We start from the raw sequence: 23843 nt of genomic DNA, 5'->3' as shown, positions 1-23843 counted from the left end.
CATATCGTCCCTCCTTACAAGCGGCCGTTAGAGCCCTGGGATCTGAACAAGGTTCTAATTGCTCTCCAGAAGCCGCCTTTCGAGCCTATGAAGGATGTTTCCCTTTCTCGTCTTTCACAGAAAGTAGCTTTTCTAGTGGCGGTCACGTCTCTTCGGAGAGTGTCCGAGCTAGCGGCGCTCTCATGCAAATCTCCCTTCCTGGTGTTTCACCAGGACAAGGTGGTTCTACGTCCGGTTCCTGAGTTTCTCCCTAAGGTGGTATCCCCCTTTCATCTCAATCAGGATGTCACATTACCTTCCTTGTGTCCTCATCCAGTTCATCAATTTGAGAAAGGTTTGCATTTGTTGGATCTGGTCAGAGCACTCAGGATCTACATTTCCCGCACGGCGCCCTTACGCCGCTCGGATGCACTCTTTGTCCTTGTCGCTGGTCAGCGTAAAGGGTCGCAAGCTTCCAAATCCACCCTGGCTCGGTGGATCAAGGAACCAATTCTTGAAACCTACCGTTCTGCGGGGCTTCCGGTTCCTTCAGGGCTGAAGGCCCATTCTACCAGAGCCGTGGGTGCGTCCTGGGCATTACGGCACCAGGCTACGGCTCAGCAGGTGTGCCAGGCGGCTACCTGGTCGAGTCTGCACACCTTTACCAAGCATTATCAGGTGCATACCTACGCTTCGGCGGACGCCAGCCTAGGTAGACAAGTCCTTCAGGCGGCGGTTGCCCACCTGTAGGACAGGGCTGTTTGACGGCCCTATCACGAGGTATTCTTTTACCCACCCAGGGACTGCTTTTGGACGTCCCAATTGTCTGGGTCTCCCAATTAGGAGCGAAAAAGAAGAAGGGAATTTTGTTTACTTACCGTAAATTCCTTTTCTTCTAGCTCCAATTGGGAGACCCAGCACCCGCCCTGTTTTCTTAGGGATTTTTGGTTTTTTCGAGTACACATGTTGTTCATGTTGAATGGTTTCAGTTCTCCGATGTTTCTTCGGATTGAATTTGTCTTTAAACCTGTTATTGGCTTTCCTCCTTCTTGCTTTTGCACTAAAACTGAGGAGCCCGTGATCCCACGGGAGGGTGTATAGCCAGAAGGGGAGGGGCCTTACACTTTTAAGTGTAATACCTTGTGTGGCCTCCGGAGGCAGTAGCTATACACCCAATTGTCTGGGTCTCCCAATTGGAGCTAGAAGAAAAGGAATTTACGGTAAGTAAACAAAATTCCCTTCTTTTCTTTCAGGTGTGGGTTCTTCCTCGTCATCTCTATGGGACTTGATGGGCAACGTGCTGGTTACTCCTCAATATGTCCGCCTCACTCCAGACTTACAGAGCAAGCAAGGGGCTGTGTGGAATCGTATGGTAAGAGCTGGTATTTACTGCATGGTTGCCCTTTTGCTCTCTATTGATTACCTGTGGTGTATTTATAGGTCTCAGGTTGAGTAGAGGTGTACGGCTCAGGAGCTGAGGGAAGGTGCCGGCTGTTTTATGCAGTCAGCACCTGCCTCTAACAGCAGAGACTGGAGCCAGCTCTGATCGCTGCTGTTTAACCACACACATGCCTCTGACTTTGGCACTTAAATGGTTTGAAATGAAGCAGCCTTACATATTGGTTCCCTTCTCCACCCTCTTGAAACATAATCATAGGGCGCTAATTAATTATCATGACAGTCTGAGGTCTACTGAAGGCTTCGTCACTCCATCTTGGTTCTCCCTCATAGCAGATCATTTTTTTCTATATCCTGTAATACTAAAGCGTTGCAGTATATAGAACAAGCGATCAAACCAGGTTCAAGTCCTCGAAGATGACAAACAAAATGTAAAAGTCAGTAGTTTTTACCACTGAACACCATAAAAATGACTCACAAGGAAACAATATCAGAATTTTCTTCAGCTCTGGACGTAATTTTTATCTGCAGAGAATGAGGACTGCAATGTGTGTAGTATTTGTAGGTGATCATGGAAATGTATCGTCATTCCTTTTAATGTCTACGCATGATACACAAGGTTGGAAGTCCGACTCTATCAATGACAAGTCTTACATCTTTCTTTATCGTTCCTTATGGGAGACCCAAACCATGGGTGTATAGCTTCTGCCTCCGGAGGACACACAAAGTACTACACTCAAACGTGTAGCTCCCCCCTCCGGGCTATATACACCCCCTGGATGACAATCTACCCAGTTCAATGCTTTGTGTTTCAGGAGGTACACACACTTGCATTCTCTGATATTTTTTTCATTTTTATTTTAATTTTAAAGATATGGAGGAAAAGCGGGTCCAGTCTGGACTCCCGGCATGTCCCTTCACACCCCACTCTGTCGGGGTGCTGTTAAGGTTGACTTATAAGGCTGGAGCCTTCACATGCCGCGCTCCTTCACATCCTCTTAGAGGCTCTGGGTTGAAGTGGGAGCCTCCACGGTCCTCTCTGCTTGCAGAAGACCGGTCTCCATCCGCAGCCCTGTCTGGTTCCTGCTGGAAGGAGCATTTACCCCCCTCTCCAGGGACATGGCCCTGCGTCTCAAAGCTAAGTATTGAGACGTTTTTCAGGGGTCCCGGGTATTTTTACTAGGGGGACAGTATGTGTTGTATCGTTACTGTAAATTCCGGCCGGTTCTGGGGGTTTCCCCTGAGAACCGCGCCGAAGGTGCCTGCTCGTCGGCCGCACTTTAAAATCTAGGCCCCGGCTTCAGTTTGGGCCTAGTTTCGGTTTCGGCTCCTCTGCATGTCATGCATACAGTATGCATAGCGTGGCGCCGCCCACCGCTCGGCCAGCAGGGGAGGACACTCCTCTCTGGGGAGATGTTTCCTCCCCTGTATCTCTCCCTGGCCCTCCGTTTTTCCGCTCTTGGGCTAATACACGCCCCCCCTCCTCCTCCCAGCGCCATTTTCTCAGCGTTCTACACTGACGGCGCTGGATGCTGCAGCTGCTGCTGTTTAGGAAGGCTGACGCTTCACTGGGGCTTGGAGCTGTGGAATCCGGAGGGCACACAGAGAGCGGACTGGTAAGCCACAACCTCTGGTTGTGGGCTTTTTATTATACACTCTCAGGGCATTCTACAGGAGTGTATTCTTGCTGCAGAGCTGCCACCTCAGCAGCATGTCTGTCACCCGAAGCAAGGCTGCAAACATGTACGCTATATGCACTGCTTGTAAGCTCATTCTGCCAGAGCCAAGCACATACCCACATTGTGATGCCTGTGCTAATATGGTTGTGTCTCAGCCTGGAGCCTCCTCAGGGGTCCCTCTGGCTGCTCCGGCCCCGGTGGCTGAACCCCCGGCTTGGGTAGCGTCCTTCTCACAAGCTATTTCCCAGTCTTTTGCCGACTCCATGGGGCAGTTGTCCCGGACACTGCTGTCCATGCATCAGCCCCCTTCTCAGGGTGCCTCTGCTGCTCCGAGCTCTGCAGAGCTCTCAGAGCATGTCCTAGGACCCCGTCCCCCTAAACGGAGACGCAGGGACCCTTCTCCTTCCTCGTCCCACGGCTCTGATTCCCGAGCCGAGGTGCAGGGCGAGGAGGACTCGTTAACTGTGGGTTCAGACGCTACCTCTATGTACCCCATTGACTTGTCTGAGGGTGATGCGGATGTCAGTGACTTGATTGCATCCATTAACTCCGTTCTGAACCTCAACCCACAAGAGTCAGAGGAACAACCCTCTCTGGTAGAGGTACACCAGTTTACCTCTCCTAAGAAACCTAGGAGTATGTTTTTTAACCACTCCAGCTTTCACACCACTGTTACCAAGCCCAGGGCCTGTCCTGACAAACGTTTTCCGAAGCGTAGTTCAGATGACCGTTTTCCTTTTCCACCGGAGGTGGTTAAGGAATGGGCACAGTCCCCAAAGGTAGACCCTCCGGTGTCCAGAATCTCAGCCCGCACAGTCGTAGCTGTGGCTGATGGCACTTCTCTTAAGGATCCCACTGACCGCCAGGTTGACCTTCTGGCCAAGTCTGTATATGAGGCGGCAGGAGCCTCGTTCTCCCCGTCTTTTGCGGCAGTGTGGGCTCTTAAGGCAGTCTCTGCCTCTCTGGCGGAGATGCATTCCCTCACCAGGGACTCTATTCCTGAGACGGATGCCTTAACTTCTCAAGCTTCGGCTTTTGCATCCTACGCCATGTCTGCCATCCTGGAGGCTTCTCACCGCACGGCGGTGGCCTCCGCTAACTCCCTAGCGATCCGCAGGATCTTGTGGCTTCGAGAGTGGAAAGCAGACGCTTCCTCTAAGAAGTTCCTTGCGAGTCTCCCTTTTGCTGGGTCCCGGCTGTTTGGGGAACAGCTGGATGACATAATTAAGGAAGCTACTGGCGGGAAGAGTACTTCCTTGCCACAAACTAAAGCCAAGAAACCTGTCCAGGGCAGGAACCAATCGAGGTTTCGTTCCTTTTGTTCCTCTAACTGGTCATCCTCTAAGCCCTCGACCTCGTCCACTACCGCAGCCAAGGATCGTAAACCCAACTGGCGCGCAAAGCCGCGTCCTCAAAAGACCGGAGGAGCCGCTGCCACTAAGGCAGCCTCCTCTTGACTATCTGGCTGCGCCAGCAACGTCCTTGGTCGGTGGCAGGCTCTCCCACTTTGGCGACGTGTGGTTTCAACACGTCTCCGATCAGTGGGTGCGGGATATCATCTCCCACGGCTACAGGATAGAATTTTCTTTATCGTTCCTATGGGAGACCCAGACCATGGGTGTATAGCTACTGCCTCCGGAGGACACACAAAGTTACTACACTCAAAACGTGTAGCTCCTCCCTCCTAGCATATACACCCCCTGCTAGCCAGTCCTAGCCAGTTTTCAAGCTTTGTGTCAGGAGGATCACACACACACATGCATCCTTTTTTGATTTTTCATTTTTTCTAAAGATTTGGAAGAAAAGCGGGTCCACTGGACCCCCGGCATGTCCCTTCACACTCCCCTGGCGGCAGTGCTGTTAAGGTTGACTTCAGGGCAGAAATCCCTTCATGCCGCGCTCCTTCACCATCCCTTATGGGCTCTGGCTTGAAGTTAGAGCCAACACGGTTCTCACTGCCTTGCAGGAGACCGGCCTCCATCCGCAGCCCTTTGGCAGGACCCTGCTGGACGGAGCACTGGACCCCCACCCCACCAGGGATTGGACCCTGCGTCTCAAAGCTAAGTATAGAGACGTTGTTCAAGGGTCCTTCTACAATGTGGATTTATTGAGGGGACAGTGATTTATGTTGATAATGCTGCTTTTTACAGTTTTTCCGGCCGGTTTCTCAGTTTTTACTGAGTACCGCGCCGATGATGCCTGATTTTCGGCCGCATGTATAACTCTAGGCCCCGGCTTCAGCCGCGGCCTAGTTTCGTTTTGTTCCCCTGCATGTTACTCATGCAAGGGGACACTGCAGCGCCGCCCGCCGGCCGCTCTGCACAGGGGACGACACTCCGTTTTAGGAGATGATTCCCTCCCCTGTACATGCCTTAGCCCTCCGATTCCCGCTCCTAGGTTAACCCCCGCCCCCCCCTCACTCTGGCGCCATTTTCTCAGCGTTCTTAGTACGCTGATCGGCGCTGGCTGCTCTGCAGCAGAGGGAGTGGATATATGGCTGGGGGTCCAGGCTTGGAACCTGAGGGGGCACTCACAATAGCGGCCTGATAAGTCACAACCTCTGGCTGTGCACTTTTATACACGATCACGGCATTCTGAGGGAGTTAATTCTTTATTATAGAACCTCCTCAGCAGCATGTCTCACACTAGGAGCAAAGCTCCAAGGCTGTATACTACATGTTCTGCATGTAAACTCATATTGCCTGAACCGGCACGGACCCACACTGTAATGGTCCTTATGTGGTGCCTCTGCCTGGAGTCTCCCCAGGCTGACCCCTGTCTTGGGTATTCTAGACATTCTAGAAATAGCCCCCCACCTCTGCAGCATGTCTCACAGAGCGAGGCTGCAGGCTGTTTTTGGTATCCACTGCTGGTAGTCTCGTACGGCTGTACCGAGCTCATAACCACTGTGGCCCCTCAGCTTGGAGGCTCATTCAGGGTCCCTCCAGCTGCTCCGGTCGATGGCTGACCCCTGGGGGAATCTTTTTTCCAGGGGTCGGCCTGTCCCGGCATCTGCTGAGCATGCAGCCCCCTTCTCAGGGCGTTTTCTGCTCGCTCAGCAAAGCTCTCAGACCCCGTCCTCCTGACAGGGAGACGCAGGGTCCCCTGTCCTCCCCGTCCCGCAGCTCCGATTACGAGCTGACTCATTGGACGAGGAGGATGTCACGGACACTACTTTAGGTACTTTGATCCGTCCGTAGGTGACGCGGATGCGACTGATTGGATTGCGTCCATTATACTTGTATTGGACCTCCATCCGCCTGTATCAGGGGAGTATTCCCCGCTGGCAGTAAGGCATCAGTATACCTTTAACAAGACGAGGAGTGTGTTCCTTAACCACTCCAGTTTTCAGGCGTCCAAGCCCACAGCCTGTCCTGCAGATCCCACAACGGGGTTCTGCTGCCTGTCTCCCCCTCCCATCAGAGGTGGTCAAGGAGTGTACTCATTCGCCAAGGGTGGCCACTCCGGTGTCTAGACTTTCAGCCCGGATAGTTGTATCAGTGGCTGACGGCACCTCTATAAGGATCCCACGGTACATTAATTTTGTACTGGACCTCAATCCGCCGGAGTTACCTTATCTAGGTGAACACAACGTGTGTTCCTTAACCACTCCGGTTTTCAGGTCCCTGTGACCAGCCCAGGGTCCGCTCTGACAGTCGCTTCCCATGAAGCGTGATTCTGAGGACTGTGTTTCCCCTGTCCACCAATAGTGGTCAAGAAGTGGGCTCATTCACCTCAGGTGGCTCTGCCCGGACCGTTATGTCAGTGGCTGATGGCTCCTCAGAGGAGATGCATTCCCTCACAGGGACCCTATGCCCAAAACGGTTGCCTGAACTTCCAGACTTCAGTCTTTTCATCCTCTGCCTAGGTCTGCCATGCTGGACACCGCACGGCGGTGGTCTTGGCTACTTTCCTCGCTGTCCGCAGGCTCCTGTGGCTTCGGAAATGGAGGGCAGATGCCTCTATAGAGGTTCCTTGCTGGGCTCCTCTTTGGTGGGACCAGTCTCTTCGGAACCGACTGGATGAAATTTAGGAAACTCTTGGCGGGGAGAGTTCTTCCTTGCCACAAACCTAAACCAGGGAACCTGTCTAGGGCAGGAATCAGTTGAGGTTTCGGTGGTTTCCGTTCCTCCATCTGATCGTCCTCTAGCTCGGCCTAGGTTCATAGAACCAATTGGCTTGAAGCTGCGTCTTCAGAAGACCGCAGGAGATGCTGCCACTTAGTCAGCTTCCTCCGAGCTATCTAGCCACGCCAACCTCCTCCTAGTCGGTGGCAGGCTCTCTCCACTTGGCGACGTATGGTTCTAACACGTCTCCGTTCAGTGGGGGCGGGATTATATCTCCCATGGCTACAGGATGGAGTTCTGTCCACCCGCCAAACAGATTTTTTCTGTTACCTCCTCCCGGCTCCAAGGCCGCCGCCTTCTCATAAGCCGTGGCATTTCTTGCAGGCCAATGGAGTAATTGTACCGAATCCCGACTGGGAACGGTTCTGAGATTTTTGTTTAAATCTATTTCTAGTCCCCGAAGAGGGCGGTGCCTTCCGACCTGGATCTTTAGCTTTTCAAGCATGGTCAGGTGTGGCGTTTTCACATGGAGTCTCGGTCTTGTTCCGTGTGTTTTTTTTCACCGGATCAATCAAGAACCCAAGGAGATTCCCTCGCAGCCTTCGGCATCAGAGATGCTTTTCTGCAACGGTCAATCGCAGTTTCACACCAGCGTTGACTGCGTTTTGCCATCAGAGCGGTCCAATTCGTGGCTCTTCCCTTGGGGTTGGCCACGGCCCCTCGAGTATTCTCATTGCGGCTGCTGTGATTAGGGTCCTGCACCCCTAGGGATTGACAGTGATCGTTTGCCCTAGACGGCCTTCTTCTCAGGCCTTCATCCAGTGCAGACTCTTAGCAGAGTATTTCGCTTACTCTCGCCACTCTAACCTATTCGGGTGGCTTGTCATTCTGTTCAAGTCCACTCTGACTTCGAACCAGAGGCTCTCAAGGACGCAATTCGAGACTGTCGGCTCTTGTGAAGCCGCTCTTAGTCGATAAGTAGTCCCTCCGCTGGCGGTCGACGTCGTTCTATCAGACACCAAATACAGGTGCTGGTCAGACGGTGGCGTCAATGGAAGCGATTCCTTGCCCAGTTTCTCCTGTGCCCTCTGAGACTGGATGTTGTCCGCTGTACACGCGAACTCCCTCCTTCCACGGGGTGGTGGCTTTGCCACTGACCTGGGGCTCGTTTTCAGGGGTGGTTTCGACCACTCTGTCTCAGGGACGCTCCTTCCTGGCCCCGTCCCAGGTGATTCTCACCAGGGTGCTGGTCTTTCCGCCTTGGGAGCATTATATCTCCACCGCGGAGCGCAGGGCGCTTGGACTCTGTCCGAATCAGCCCTCTAGATCAATGGGCTAGAAATCAGAGCTGTATTCTAGCTCTCTAAGCCTTCACCATTTGTTGGCGGCTAGGCACATTCGAGTTCAGTCGGATAACGTTACAGCGTTTTCCTACATCAATTTCCAGATCGGGACACTCAGCCGCCTGGCAATCTTGGCGCCTCAACATTCTTCACTGGACAAGGGACTCCTAGTCCACCGTATCTGCAGCCCACATCCTAGATGTCAAAACTGCGGGCAGATTATTTCAGCTGTCCAACCGTGGTCCACAATCCTCAGGTTTTGCGGTAGACACACTGGTTCATGTTTGATCCCAGCTTCGTCTCTACCTCTTGCCCAGAGCCCTGCACAAGATCAGGGAAGGGGGCCGTCGGGTCATTCTCTTACAGACTGACCCAGGCAGGCTTCGTATCCTGACCTGATCTTTCTGTCCGTTGGATTGCCATGGCATCTTCCGGTCCGTCCAGACCTTTTCTCAGAAGGTCCTTTTTCTTTTTCGCTCCTAATTGGGAGACCCAGACAATTGGGTGTATAGCTATTGCCTCCGGAGGCCACACAAAGTATTACACTTAAAAGTGTAAGGCCCCTCCCCTTCTGGCTATACACCCCCAGTGGGATCACTGGCTCACCAGTTTTGTGCTTTGTGCGAAGGAGGCAACACATCCACGCATAGCTCCACTGTTTAGTCAGCAGCAGCTGCTGACTATGTCGGATGGAAGAAAAGAGGGCCCATACAGGGCTCCCAGCATGCTCCCTTCTCACCCCACTTCATGTCGGAGGTGTTTGTTAAGGTTGAGGTACCCATTGCGGGTACGGAGGCTGGAGCCCACATGCTGCTTCCTTCCCCATCCCTTTTTACAGGGCTCTGGGTGAAGTGGGATTCTATCGGTCTCCAGGCACTGAGACCGTGCTCCATCCACAGCCCCTGGTATCTGCTGGACATGGAGCGGAGTATCTTCAGGGACATGGCCCTGCTACATGGAGGTACTCTGTGTCCCTGTGGGGACCGCGCAGACACACGGCAGCACTGCTGGGTGTGTTAGTGCGCCAGGGACAGCGGCGCTGTCCGCACTAGTGCCATCGCACACCACAGCGTTGCTGGGTGTGTTAGTGTATTGGGTGACTACTGCGCTAACCGCCGCTGCCACTTTTATTTAAGGCGCCGCTGGGATTTGTGGTGCGCCGGGGACTTCCGCGCCGGCCAGCACTGATATGCCGGCCGCGCTTATTAACTCGAGTCCCCGGCTTCTGGGCCTAGTCTCCCTTCGTTACCGCCCACAGGCCTGACAGTCAGGGTAGGGGCGTGACGCTGCATAGCACAGCAGCGCTGAGAGCTGGAGTATGTTTTGCATACTCCACCCCTCTCACTGTGTGCACTGTGAAACCGGATTCCCGCACTTTCTCAGGCACGCCCACGGCTTCCTTCTCTACAAGGACGCCGGCAGCCATTAGTGTCAGTTTCTGTACGATACAGAGACAAGTGTGGAAGACCCTGGCATTCTGTTAGTCACACAATCGCTGCAACAGGCGTTAAGCAGCACCTGTGGTGCTAACCCCACTAGTGCAGAAGTGCACTTATAGATATGCTTGTACTATATACATTGCACTGTTTGGTCGCACGTTGTATATACCCTCCTGGATTGTGCGGAGGAGTTATCAGCATATTCTCTGTGTAAAACAAAGGTGCAGAACCAATGTTTTTCTATGCAGCCGGTACAGCATGTACGGCTATACGGCCGGCAGGTTACATAGACCCCCATTATGTCTAACTCAGCCGGAGTCTCTGCTAATGGCCAGAGGATGAGGACGGTGTCTGCAGTATTTACTGACAGATTTTCTGAGACTATGGCTATGATACTAGAAGCCTAGCAGTCCGGACATGTCTCTCACAACATGGGCACTGTTGAATCATTGATCCATGGCCCCACTCAGTGTGAACAACTAACAGCTCCGGGAATGTCTCACGCATCCCAGAGTCACGGCTCTGCACAGACGTCAGTCCCAGCCAGCCTAAGCGGGCTCACTATGAGCGGCCCTCGGTTTCATCAGGGTCCTAGCAGAAGGACTCTCTGTGTAATGAGGCGGAAGTAGCGGCTCAGGATTCTGATCCTGAGACCGCTCTCAATCTGGATACACCTAATAGTGACGCCATAGTGAATAATCTTATAGCGTCCATCAATAGAATGTTGGTTATTTCTCACCCAGCTCCTCCAGTGGAGGAGTCAGCTTCACGTATTTTTCTGGACCACTCTGCCTTCAGAGAGGCAGTCCAGGAACACCACACTTATCCAGATATGCGCTTCTCCAAACGGCTTAGGATACACGTTATCCCTGCCCCCTGACGTGGTCAAGGACTGGACCCAGTGTCCCAAGCGGCATCCTCCAATCTCCAGGCTTGTAGCTAGATCCATAGTTGCAGTGGGAGATGGAGCTGCACTTAAAGATGCCACTGACAGACAGATGGATCTCTGGTCTAAATCCATCTATGAGACTGTCGGCGCACCGTTGGCCCCAGCATTCTCATCCTTGGGGCACTCCAAGCTATTTCAGCTTGTCTTACACAGATTGACACGGTTACACGTACATCTGTGCCGCAGGTGGCATCCTTAACCTCTCAAATGTCTGCATTTGTTTCTTACGCGATTCAGGTTGCCCTAGACTCTGCGAACCGTACGGCAGTAGCCTACGCTGCTCCGTGTTTTTAAGCAGAGCCTGGTCTGCTCGTTAAGTGAATGGAAGGCAGATTCTGCTTCCAAAAAAAAAAGGTTGCTTAACCAGTTGCCTTTTTCTGCTGACCGACTGTTTGGTGAGCGTTTGGATGTAACCATTAAACAGTCCAGGGGTAAGGATTCATCCTTTCCTCAGCCCGGACACAACAAACCCCAACAGAGCAGGAGGCAGTCGTGGTTTCGGTCTTTTCGAGGCTCGGGCAGGTCCCATTTTTCCTCGACCAATGTGGACTCAAAAGGATCAGAGGAGCTCAGATTCTTGGCGGGCTCAGTCACGCCCAAAAAAGAGACAGTCTGAAAACCCGCTTCCAAGGCGGCTTCCTCATGACTTGCGGCCTCCTCTCTCCGTATCCTCGGTCGGTAGCAGGCTCACCCGCCTTGGCGATATTTAGCTGCCATAGGTCAATGACCGTTGGGTGTGAGACATTCTGTCTCACGGGTACAGGATAGAGCTCACTTCTCGTCCTCCAACTCGATTCTTCAGAACTTCTCCACCTCCCGGCCGAGCCGCTGCTCTTCTGCAAACAGGGTGCACTCTATAGGCAGAAAGAGTGATGACCCCCGTTCCTCTTCAGGAACAAGGTCACGGTTTCTACCCCAAATTATTTGCGGTGCCTATAAGAACGGGCCGTTCCGTCCCGTTCTGGATCTAAAACTGCTCAGCAAGCTCGTGGACACCAGGCGGTTCCGGATGGAATCCCTCCGCCATGTCATCGCCTCAATGTCCCAAGGAGATTTCCTAGCATCATTAGGCATCAAGGATGCTTATCCACACGTGCCGATTGATCCAGAGCACTAGCGTTTCTACGCTTCGTTATAGCAGACGAACACCTTCTGTTCGTAGCTCTACCTTCCGGCTAGCGACAGTCCCACTGGTCTTCGCCAAGGTCAGGGCAGCAGTACTCACAGTCCTGCACTCTCAGGGTCACTCTGTGATCCCATATTTAGACGATCTACTTGTCAAGGCACTCTCTTAGGAAACATGCCGACACTGCCCGAACGTTGCGCTGGAGACTCTCTAGAGTTTTGGGTGGATCATCAACTTTTTGAAATCAGATCCGACCCCGACCCTATCGCTAACATATCTAGGCATGGAGTTTCATACTCTCTCAGCGATAGTGAAGCTTCCGCTAGACAAACAGCATTCACTACGGGCTGCAATCTCTTCTTTAAGAACCAGTCGCACACATTGAGACGCCTCATGCACTTCCTACGTAAGATGGTAGCAATGGAGGCAGTTCTTTTCGCGCAGTTTCATCTGCGTCCACTACAATGTGACATTCTCCGCCAATGGGACGGGGAGTCGACCTCCCTCAACAGAGTCGTCTTTCTTTCTCAGGCGGCCAAGGAATCTCTACGGTGGTGGCTTCTTCCCACCTCATGGTCAAAAAGAAGGTCCTTCCTATCCCCATCCTGGGCGATAGTTACGACAGACGCGAGTCTATCAGGGTGGGGAGCAGTTTTTCTCCACCACAGCGCTCAGGGTACGTGGACTCAGCAAGAGTCCACCCTTCAGATCAATGTTCTTGAACACAGAGCAGTGTATCTTGCCCTACAAACCTTCCAACAGCAGCTGGACAGCAAGCAAATCCGACTTCAGTCGGACAACTCCACAGCGGTGGCATACATCAACCACCAAGGAAGAACGCGCAACCGGCAAGCCTTCCAGGAAGTCCGGCAGGTTCTGATGTGGGTGGAAGACACGGCATCCACCATATCCACAGTTCACATCCCAGGCGTGGAAAACTAGGAAGCTGACTTCCTAAGTCGCCGGGGTGTGGCCGAAAGGGTATGGTCTCTTCACCCGGACGGGTTTCAGGAGATCTGGCGCCGCTGACTGAGGCCGGACGTCGATCTAATGGCGTCACGGCACAACAACAATGTGCCAGCTTCATGGCACGGTTTCACAATCATCGAGCTCTGGCGGCAGACGCCTTAGTTCAGCATTGGTCGCAGTTCCAGCTACCTTATGTGCCACCTCTGGCATTGTTGCCCAGAGTGCTGCGCTAGATCAGGACCGACTGCGGCCGCGCCATCCTCGTCGCTACAGATTGGCCGAGGATGTTGTGGTTCCCGGTTCTGTGGTGCCTCACGGTAGGCTAACCGGGGGCACTACCAGACCAATCAGACTGGCTGTCTCAAGGGCCATTCTTCCATTTGAATTCTACGGCCCTCAACCTGATGGTGTGGCATTGAGTCCTGGAACCTAGTGTCGTCAGGATTACCTCAGGACGTGGTTGCCACCATGAGACAGGCTAGCATACCAACGTCCGCCAAGATTGACCACAGGACGTGGAAGATATTCTTATCTCGGTGCTCGGCGCAGGGTGTTTCTCCCTGGCCGGTTGCATCGTCTATGTTTCCTTCCTTCCTGCAATCTAGGTTGGAAAAAGGGTTGTCGCTCAGTTCCCTTTAGGGACAAGTCTCAGCGCTATCTGTATTTTTTCAGAAACGACTTCCTCAGGTACGCACGTTCCTACGGGGAGTTTGTCGTCTCAGCACTCCGTACAAGCGGCCGTTAGAGCCCTGGGATCTGAACAAGGTTCTAATTGCTCTCCAGATGCCGCCTTTCGAGCCTTTGAAAGAGGTCTCCCTTCCCGCTTTTCTCGGGAAGTGGCCTTCTAGTAACGGTCTCGTCTCTTAGGAGAGTTTCCGAGCTAGCAACGCTCTCATACAAATCTCCCTTCCTGGTCCTTCACCAGGACAGGGTAGTTCTGCGTCCGATTCCGGAATTTCTCCCTAAGGTGGTATCCCACTTTCATATCAATCAGGATATCACCTCACCTTTGTGTCCTCGTCCAGTCCATCAATTTCAGAAGGATTTGCATCTGTTGGTTCTGGTGAGAGCACTCAGGTTCTACTTCCCGCATGGCGCTCCTGCGCCACCCGGATGCACTCTTTGTCCTTGTCGCTGGTCGGCGTAAACAGTCGCAAGCTTCTGAATCCACCCTGGCTCGGGGGATCGAGGAACCAATTCTTGAAACCTACAGTTCTACTGGGCTTCTGGTTCTCTCAAGGCTGAAGGCCCATTCTACCAGAGCCGTGGGTGCATCCTGGGCATTACGGCACCAGGCTACGGCTCAGCAGGTGTGTCAGGCACCTACCTGATTGAGTCTGCATACTCTTACCAAGCATTTTCAGGTGCATACCTACGCTTCGGCAGACGCCAGCCTAGGTAGATAAGTCCTTCAGGCGGCGATTGCCCACCTGTAGGAAAGGGCTGTTTGACGGCCCTATCACGAGGTATTCTTTTACCCACCCAGGGACTGCTTTTGGACGTCCCAATTGTCTGGGTCTCCCAATTAGGAGCGAAAAAGAAGAAGGGAATTTTGTTTACTTACCGTAAATTCCTTTTCTTCTAGCTCCAATTGGGAGACCCAGCACCCGCCCTGTTTTCTCGGGGTTTTTCTGTTTTTTCGGGTACACATGTTGTTCATGTGGTATGGTTCAGTTCTCCGATGTTTCCTCGGATTGAATTGGTCTTTAAACCAGTTATTGGCTTTCCTCCTTCTTGCTTTGGCACTAAAACTGGTGAGCCAGTGATCCCACTGGGGGGTGTATAGCCAGAAGGGGAGGGGCCTTACACTTTTAAGTGTAATACTTTGTGTGGCCTCCGGAGGCAATAGCTATACACCCAATTGTCTGGGTCTCCCAATTGGAGCTAGAAGAAAAGGAATTTACGGTAAGTAAACAAAATTCCCTTCTTTTCCGTCAGAATTCTGGATTCTCGGATTGACGGCGTAGCTATTGAGTCCTGGATCTTGGCGACTTCTGGTATCCTTCCTGAAGTCATCTCCGCTATGACTCGAGCTCCAAGGTGTCCTTGGACCTTTTTAGCCTTGCCGACCCTCCTGTCCCTTCCACAGTCCGGTCTACAGCTAGGACTATCCCTCATTAAGGGACAGGTCTCCGTTCTGTCGGTATGTGCCAGCGGCGTATCGTCCGGCTGGCTCCGGTGCGCTCCTTTAAGGGCGCGTCTCACATCATTCCGCCTTTCCGGCGGTCTATGGAGCCCTGGGACCTTAATCCGGTCCTCCCGGTTCCCGGAAACCCCCCTTTGCGCTTCTTAGGGAGATTTCTTTGTTTCATCTTTCACAGAAAGTAGTCTTTCTAGTGGCTATAATTTCCTGCCAGGGAGTTCTGGCTGCACTCTCTCTGAGTCACCCCCTTTTTTGGTCTTTTGCATCAAGACAAGGTGGTCTCCGTCCGACTCAGGACTTTTTTCCCTAAGGTGGTTACTGCTTCCACCTTATCCGGGGCAATTTTCCTGCCTTCCTTTTGTCCGGCTCCTCTTCATCGCTTGAGAAAGCGTTGCATATCCTGGATCTGGTGCGGGCGCCCCGGATCTAGGTGTCTCGCACCGCCGTTATTAGGCGGTGCACCTCTCTCTAGTACTGACTGCTAGTCAGCATAGCGGTCTCTCTGCATCTAAGCCGACCCTTGTTCGTTAGCTTAGGTCGGCCATTTCCGAGGAGTACAAGTGTACTCAAGTGCCTTCCCCGCTGGGGATCAGAGCACATTTGATCAGACCTGTCGGTGCCTTTTCGGCTTTCAGGCTACGGCTCAGTAGGTCTGTCAGACGGCAGCTCGAATTAGTCTGCATACTTTTTCGAAGCTCTATCCAAGGCATGCTCTTGCTTTGGCAGACGCGGGCTTCGGCAGACGCATCTTTCAGGTGTCTGTCGCCCATTTGTGAAGTTGGGTTTTCCTGCTTCTCAGTTGTCTGTTTATTCCCACCCATGGACTGCTTTGGGACGTCCCATGGTCTGGGTCTCCCATAGGAACGATAAAGAAAAAGAGAATTTTGTTTACTTACCGTAAATTCTTTTTCTTATAGTTCCGTCATGGGAGACCCAGCACCCTCCCTATTGCCTGTTGGCAAGTTTCTTGTTCCGTGTGTCTTCACCGGCTGTTGTTGTAGACAGAGGCTCCGGTTATTCCGGGTTTTACTCTATCTCTACTTGTGGGTGGATGTCCTCCTTCCGCTTTTGCACTAAACTGGCTAGGACTGGCTAGCAGGGGGTGTATATGCTAGGAGGGAGGAGCTACACGTTTTGAGTGTAGTAACTTTGTGTGTCCTCCGGAGGCAGTAGCTATACACCCATGGTCTGGGTCTCCCATGACGGAACTATAAGAAAAAGAATTTACGGTAAGTAAACAAAATTCTCTTTTTCTTCCAGCCCGCCAAACAGATTTTTTCTGTCCACCCCCCCCTGCTCCAAAGCCGCCGCCTTCTCTCAGGCCGTGGCATCCCTGCAGGCCAACGGTGTAATTGTTCCGGTTCCCGCCCGGGAACGGTTCAGCGGTTTCTACTCAAACCTCTTTCTAGTCCCCAAGAAGGACGGTTCCTTCCGGCCCATCCTGGATCTCAAGCTTCTCAACAAGCATGTTCAGGTGCGGCACTTTCGCATGGAATCTCTGAGATCGGTCATTGCCTCAATGACCCAAGGAGATTTTCTGGCATCCATCGACATCAGAGATGCCTATCTGCATATGCCTATTGCGGTTTCACACCAGCGTTGGCTACGCTTTGCAATCGGAAAGGAACATTTCCAATTCGTGGCTCTCCCCTTCGGCTTAGCCACGGCTCCTCGAGTATTCACCAAGGTCATGGCAGCAGTGGTTGCGGTCCTGCACCTCCAGGGGTTGGCAGTGATTCCTTACCTGGACGACCTTCTAGTCAAGGCCTCATCCAGTGCAGACTGCCAGCGGAGTGTCTCTCTCACTCTCGCCACGCTAGTTCAGTTCGGGTGGCTTGTCAACCTGCCCAAGTCCACTCTGACCCCGACCCAGGTGCTTTTGTACCTAGGGATGCAATTCGAGACTCTGCCGGCACTTGTCAAGTTGCCCTTAGTCAAACAGCAGTCCCTTCGGCTGCCGGTGCGCTCTCTGCTGAGGCACCGCCGTCATTCCATCAGACACCTCATGCAGGTGCTGGGTCAGATGGTGGCGTCAATGGAAGCGGTTCCCTTTGCCCAGTTCCATCTGCGTCCCCTTCAGCTGGACATTCTCCGCTGTTGGGACAAGCGGATCTCTTCCTTGCACAGGCTGGTGGCTCTGTCATCACAGACCAGGAGCTCCCTTCAGTGGTGGCTTCGGCCCCTCTCTCTGTCACAGGGACGCTCCTTCCTGACTCCGTCCTGGGTGATCCTCACCACGGATGCCAGCCTTTCCGGTTGGGGAGCAGTATTTCTCCATCACCGAGCACAGGGCACTTGGACTCCGTCCGAATCAGCCCTCTCGATCAATGTGCTGGAGATCAGAGCTGTGTTTCTAGCTCTCCTAGCCTTTCACCACCTGTTGGCGGGCAGGCACATTCGAGTTCAGTCGGACAACGCGACAGCGGTTGCCTACATCAATCACCAGGGCGGGACTCACAGCCGTCTGGCGATGTTGGAGGTTCAACGAATCCTCCAGTGGACGGAGGACTCCAAGTCCACCATATCTGCAGTCCACATCCCAGGCGTGGAAAACTGGGAGGCCGATTACCTCAGCCGTCAAACCGTGGACAGCGGCGAGTGGGCCCTGCATCCGTCAGTGTTCAGATCAATCTGCCGCAAGTGGGGCACTCCGGAAGTGGATCTCATGGCATCCCGGCACAACAACAAGGTTCTGGTTTACATGGCTCGCTCCCACGATCCTCAAGCCTTCGCAGCAGACGCACTGGTTCAAGATTGGTCTCAGTTCCGTCTGGCCTATGTGTTTCCCCCTCTGGCGCTCTTGCCCAGGGTTCTGCGCAAGATCAGAATGGAGGGCCGTCGAGTCATACTCATTGCTCCGGACTGGCCCAGGCGAGCTTGGTACCCAGACCTGCTCCGTCTGTCCGTAGAGGTGCCGTGGCATCTCCCGGACCGCCCAGACCTTCTCTCTCAAGGTCCGTTCTTCCGCCAGAATTCTGCGGCTCTCAGATTGACGGCGTGGCTCTTGAGTCCTGGATCCTGACGGCTTCAGGCATTCCCTCTGAGGTCATCTCCACCATGACTCAGGCTCGGAAGTCTTCTTCGGCCAAGATTTACCACAGGACTTGGAGGATTTTCCTGTCCTGGTGTCGCTCTTCCGACCATGCCCCTTGGCCGTTCTCCTTGCCGACCATCCTGTCTTTTCTACAGTCTGGTCTACAGCTAGGACTGTCCCTCAATTCCCTCAAGGGACAGGTGTCTGCTCTGTCGGTTTTGTTCCAGCGGCGTATCGCCCGACTGGGCCAGGTGCGCACCTTCCTGCAGGGCGCATCTCACATCATTCCTCCTTACCGGCGGCCCTTGGATCCCTGGGACCTTAATCTGGTCCTCACGGCCTTACAGAAACCCCCCTTTGAGCCTCTCAGGGAGGTTCCCTTGTTTAAACTTTCACAGAAAGTTGTTTTTCTAGTAGCCATAACTTCTCTCAGTAGAGTTTCTGATTTGGCTGCGCTCTCTTCGGAATCCCCCTTTCTTTGGCGCTCCATTGGGAGACCCAGACAATTGGGTGTATAGCTATGCCTCCGGAGGCCACACAAAGTATTACACTAAAAGTGTAAAGCCCCTCCCTCTCAGCCTATACACCCCCCGTGCTGCCACGGGCTCCTCAGTTTTTATGCTTTGTGCGAAGGAGGCAGACATCCACGCATAGCTCCACAGCTTAGTCAGCAGCAGCTGCTGACTATGTCGGATGGAAGAAAAGAGGGCCCATAACAGGGCCCCCAGCATGCTCCCTTCTCACCCCACTCTTGTCGGCGGTGTTGTTAAGGTTGAGGTATCCATTGCGGGTACGGAGGCTGGAGCCCACATGCTGTTTTCCTTCCCCCATCCCCCTTAGGGCTCTGGGTGAAGTGGGATCCTATCGGTCTCCAGGCACATGAGACCGTGCTCCATCCACAGCTCCTGAGGACTCTGCTGGATAGGAGCAGAGTATCGTTCAGGGACATGGCCCTGCTACTTTGAGGTACTCTGTGTCCCCGTGGGGACCGCGCACAGCAACACTCCAGCATTGCTGGGTGTGCTAGTGCACCGGGGACCGCGGCGCTGACTGCGTTTGTGCCTTTACACACTGCAGCGTTGCTGAGTGTGTTAGTGTATGGGGACTGCCGCGCTGACCGCCGCTGCCATTGTTATCACTGCGGCGCTGCTGGGACTGTTAGTGCGCCGGGGACTTCCGCGCCGACCGCACTTATACGGCGGCCGCGCTTATAACTTTAGTCCCCGGCTTTTTGCGGCCTAGTCTCATTCTTTTCCCGCCCCCAGGCCTGCCAGTCAGGGGAAGGGCGGGACGCTGTAAAGGACGTCAGCAACTGAGGCTGGAGCATGCTTTGCATACTCCACCCCCCTCACTGTGCACAGTGGAGCACCAGATTCCCGCACTTTCTAGGGCACGCCCACGGCCCCCTCCTCTCCTCAGGACGCCGGCAGCCATTCCTGTCAGCTCTGCTAACGCTGGAGAAGGGAGACAAGCTCAGGGAGACCCAGGCAGGAATTCTGGTGACCACACAACCGCATTGCGCGGGCGGTAAGCAGCACCTAGGTGCTGGCCCCACTGGTGCAGAAGTGTACTTATAGATTATATGATTATAGGCTATACTTTACACTGTATGGTGCACGGTTGTTTTTGGCTATATACCCTCCTGTATTGCTCAGAGGAGACAACAGCATGTCGTCCACAAATAGCAAGGGTGCCAAAGCACAGACTTACTATGCTGCCTGTGCAGCATGTACGGCTATACTGCCGGCAGGTTCCACTGACCCTCATTGTGTGCAATGCTCGGCCCCTGTGGCACTTACTCAGCCGGAGCCTCTGCTAAGGGTGGCCCAGGGAGAACCACCTGTTAACACTGTCCAGGTGACAGGGACGGAGTTTGCAGTTTTTACTGAAAGACTTTCTGAGACTATGGCTAAGATATTAGAAACCTTGCAGTCCAGGCCGGCATCTCAAGCCATGGGCACTGTGGAAGGTCCCCCTCAGTTGGAACAACAATGTTCTCCCGGGGTGTCTCATAGATCCCAGGGTGAGATCTCTGACATGGAACGCAGTCCCAGACCGACTAAGCGAGCTCGCTATGAAATCCCCTCGACATCATCACATTGTTCAGGGTCTCAGCGAGAGGACTCTCTGTCTGATGATGCGGAGCTAGCTGATCAGGATTCTGATCCTGAAGCCGCTCTCAACCTTGATACTCCTGATGGGGACGCCATAGTGAATGATCTTATTGCGTCCATCAATCAAATGTTGGATATTTCTCCCTCAGCTCCTCCAGTGGAGGAGTCAGCTTCTCAGCAGGAGAAATTCCGTTTCAGGTTTCCTAAGCGTACAACGAGTATGTTTCTGGACCACTCTGACTTCAGAGAGGCAGTCCAGAAACACCGAGCTTGTCCAGATAAGCGCTTTTCCAAGCGCCTTAAGGATACACGTTACCCCTTCCCCCCTGACGTGGTCAAGGGCTGGACTCAGTGTCCCAAGGTGGATCCTCCAATCTCCAGACTGGCGGCTAGATCCATAGTTGCAGTGGAAGATGGAGCTTCACTCAAGGATGCCACTGACAGACAGATGGAGCTCTGGTTGAAATCCATCTATGAAGCTATCGGCGCGTCTTTTGCTCCAGCATTCGCAGCCGTATGGGCACTCCAAGCTATCTCAGCTGGTCAGGCGCAGATTGACGCACTCACACGTACGTCTGCGCCGCAGGTGGCGTCCATAACCTCTCAAACGTCGGCATTTGCGTCCTACGCTATTAATGCTGTCCTGGACTCTGCGAGCCGTACGGCGGTTGCAGCCGACAATTCGGTGGCAATACGCAGGGCCTTGTGGCTACGGGAATGGAAGGCAGATTCGGCTTCCAAAAGGTGCTTAACTGGTTTGCCATTTTCTGGCGACCGCTTGTTTGGTGAGAGATTGGATGAAATCATCAAACAATCCAAGGGAAAGGAAACATCCTTACCCCAGGCCAAACCAAAAACACCCCAACAGAGGAGGGGACAGTCGAGGTTTCGGTCCTTTCGGGGGGCAGGCAGGTCCCAATTCTCCTCGTCCAAAAGGCCTCAGAAGGATCAGAGGAACTCCGACGCATGGCGGTCCAAATCACGCCCTAAAAAGACCGCCGGAGGTGCCGCTACCAAGGCGGCTTCCTCATGACTTACGGCCTCCTCACACCGCATCCTCGGTCGGTGGCAGGCTCTCCCGCTTTTGCGACACCTGGCTGCCACAAGTAAAAGACCGTTGGGTGAGAGACATTTTGTCTCACGGTTACAGGATAGAGTTCAGCTCTCGTCCTCCGACTCGATTCTTCAGAACATCTCTGCCTCCCGAGCGAGCCGAGGCTCTTCTGCAGGCGGTGGGCATTCTGAAGGCAGAAGGATTGGTGGTCCCGGTTCCTCTTCAGCAACAGGGTCACGGTTTCTACTCCAACCTGTTTGTGGTTCCAAAGAAGGACGGGTCTTTCCGTCCTGTTTTGGATCTAAAACTGCTCAACAAACACGTAATGACCAGGCGGTTCCGGATGGAATCCCTCCGCTCCGTCATCGCCTCAATGGCCCAAGGAGATTTCCTAGCATCGATCGATATCAAAGATGCTTATCTCCACGTACCGATTGCTCCAGAGCATCAGCGCTTCCTGCGCTTCGCCATAGGAGACGAACACCTTCAGTTCGCGGCACTGCCGTTCGGCCTGGCGACAGCCCCAAGGGTTTTCACCAAGGTCATGGCTACAGTAGTTGCGGTCCTCCACTCTCAGGGTCACTCGGTGATACCTTACTTAGACGATCTGCTGGTCAAGGCACCCTCTCAAGAGGCATGCCAACACAGCCTCAACGTTACTCTGGAGACTCTCCAGAGTTTCGGGTGGATCATCAATTTTCCAAAGTCAAATCTGACACCGGTCCAATCGCTGACATATCTTGGCATGGAGTTCCATACTCTTCCAGCGATAGTGAAGCTTCCGCTGGACAAACAGCGTTCACTACAGACAGGGGTGCAATCTCTCCTTCAAGGTCGGTCACATCCCTTGAGGCGCCTCATGCACTTCCTGGGGAAGATGGTGGCAGCAATGGAGGCAGTTCCTTTCGCGCAGTTTCACCTGTGTCCTCTTCAATGGGACATCCTACGCAAATGGGACAGGATGCCGACGTCCCTAGACAAGAACGTCTCCCTCTCTCAGGCAACCAAAGCTTCCCTTCGGTGGTGGCTTCTTCCCACCTCATTATCGAAGGGAAAATCCTTCCTACCCCCATCCTGGGCGGTGGTCACGACGGACGCGAGTCTGTCAGGGTGGGGAGCAGTCTTTCTCCACCACAGGGCTCAGGGTACGTGGACTCAGCAAGAGTCCTCACTTCAGATCAATGTTCTGGAGATCAGGGCAGTGTATCTTGCCCTAAAAGCGTTCCAGCAGTGGCTGGAAGGCAAGCAGATCCGAATTCAGTCGGACAACTCCACAGCGGTGGCTTACATCAACCACCAAGGTGGAACACGCAGTCGGCAAGCCTTCCAAGAAGTCCGGCGGATTTTGATGTGGGTGGAAGCCACGGCCTCCACCATCTCCGCAGTTCACATCCCGGGCGTAGAAAACTGGGAAGCAGACTTTCTCAGTCGCCAGGGCATGGACGCAGGGGAATGGTCCCTTCACCCGGACGTGTTTCAGGAGATCTGTTGCCGCTGGGGGATGCCGGACGTCGACCTAATGGCGTCACGGCACAACAACAAGGTCCCAACATTCATGGCTCGATCTCAAGATCACAGAGCTCTGGCGGCAGACGCCTTAGTTCAGGATTGGTCGCAGTTTCAGCTTCCTTATGTGTTTCCTCCTCTGGCACTGTTGCCCAGAGTGTTACGCAAGATCAGGGCCGACTGCCGCCGCGCCATCCTCATCGCTCCAGACTGGCAGAGGAGGTCGTGGTACCCGGATCTGTGGCATCTCACGGTCGGCCAACCGTGGGCACTGCCAGACCGTCCAGACTTGCTGTCTCAAGGGCCGTTTTTCCATCTGAATTCTGCGGCCCTCAACCTGACTGTGTGGCCATTGAGTCCTGGATCTTAGCGTCTTCAGGATTATCTCAAGAGGTCATTACCACCATGAGACAGGCTAGGAAACCAACGTCCGCCAAGATCTACCACAGGACGTGGAAAATATTCCTGTCGTGGTGCTCTGCTCAGGGTTGCTCTCCCTGGCCATTTGCCTTGCCCACTTTTCTGTTCTTTCTTCAATCCGGATTGGAAAAGGGTTTGTCGCTAGGCTCCCTTAAGGGACAAGTCTCTGCGCTCTCTGTGTTTTTTCAGAAGCGCCTGGCCAGACTCCCACAGGTACGCACGTTCCTGCAAGGGGTTTGTCACATCGTCCCTCCTTACAAGCGTCCGTTAGAACCCTGGGATCTGAACAGGGTACTGATGGTTCTTCAGAAACCACCGTTCGAGCCAATGAGGGATATTTCGCTCGCACGCCTTTCGCAGAAAGTGGTTTTTCTAGTAGCAGTCACTTCACTTCGGAGAGTGTCTGAGCTAGCAGCGTTGTCATGCAAAGCTCCTTTCCTGGTGTTCCACCAGGACAAGGTGGTTCTGCGTCCGGTTCCGGAATTCCTCCCTAAGGTGGTATCCCCCTTTCACCTCAATCAGGATATCTCCTTACCTTCTTTTTGCCCTCATCCAGTTCACCAGTGTGAAAAGGATTTGCACTTGTTAGATCTGGTGAGAGCACTCAGATTCTACATTTCTCG

At 53.5% G+C, this 23843-nt stretch overlaps 1 protein-coding gene across 3 annotated transcripts in view; it reads left to right on the top strand.

The window, feature by feature from the left end:
• The window catches only part of LMAN2L (lectin, mannose binding 2 like), a 67421-nt gene that overhangs the window by 9668 nt on the left and 33910 nt on the right, over positions 1-23843 (top strand). For all 3 annotated transcript variants that reach the window (XM_075346208.1, XM_075346207.1, XM_075346206.1), the window contains exon 2: positions 1233-1351. In XM_075346208.1, coding sequence (XP_075202323.1) covers positions 1233-1351 — 119 coding nt within the window. The remainder of the gene's footprint in view (positions 1-1232; positions 1352-23843) is intronic.

The sequence above is a fragment of the Anomaloglossus baeobatrachus genome, chromosome 4 (assembly GCF_048569485.1).
Source record: "Anomaloglossus baeobatrachus isolate aAnoBae1 chromosome 4, aAnoBae1.hap1, whole genome shotgun sequence".
Taxonomy (NCBI): Eukaryota; Metazoa; Chordata; class Amphibia; order Anura; family Aromobatidae; genus Anomaloglossus; species Anomaloglossus baeobatrachus.
The sequence above is the reverse complement of the archived record's forward strand: the minus strand, read 5'-3'. Positions and strand labels throughout refer to the sequence as shown.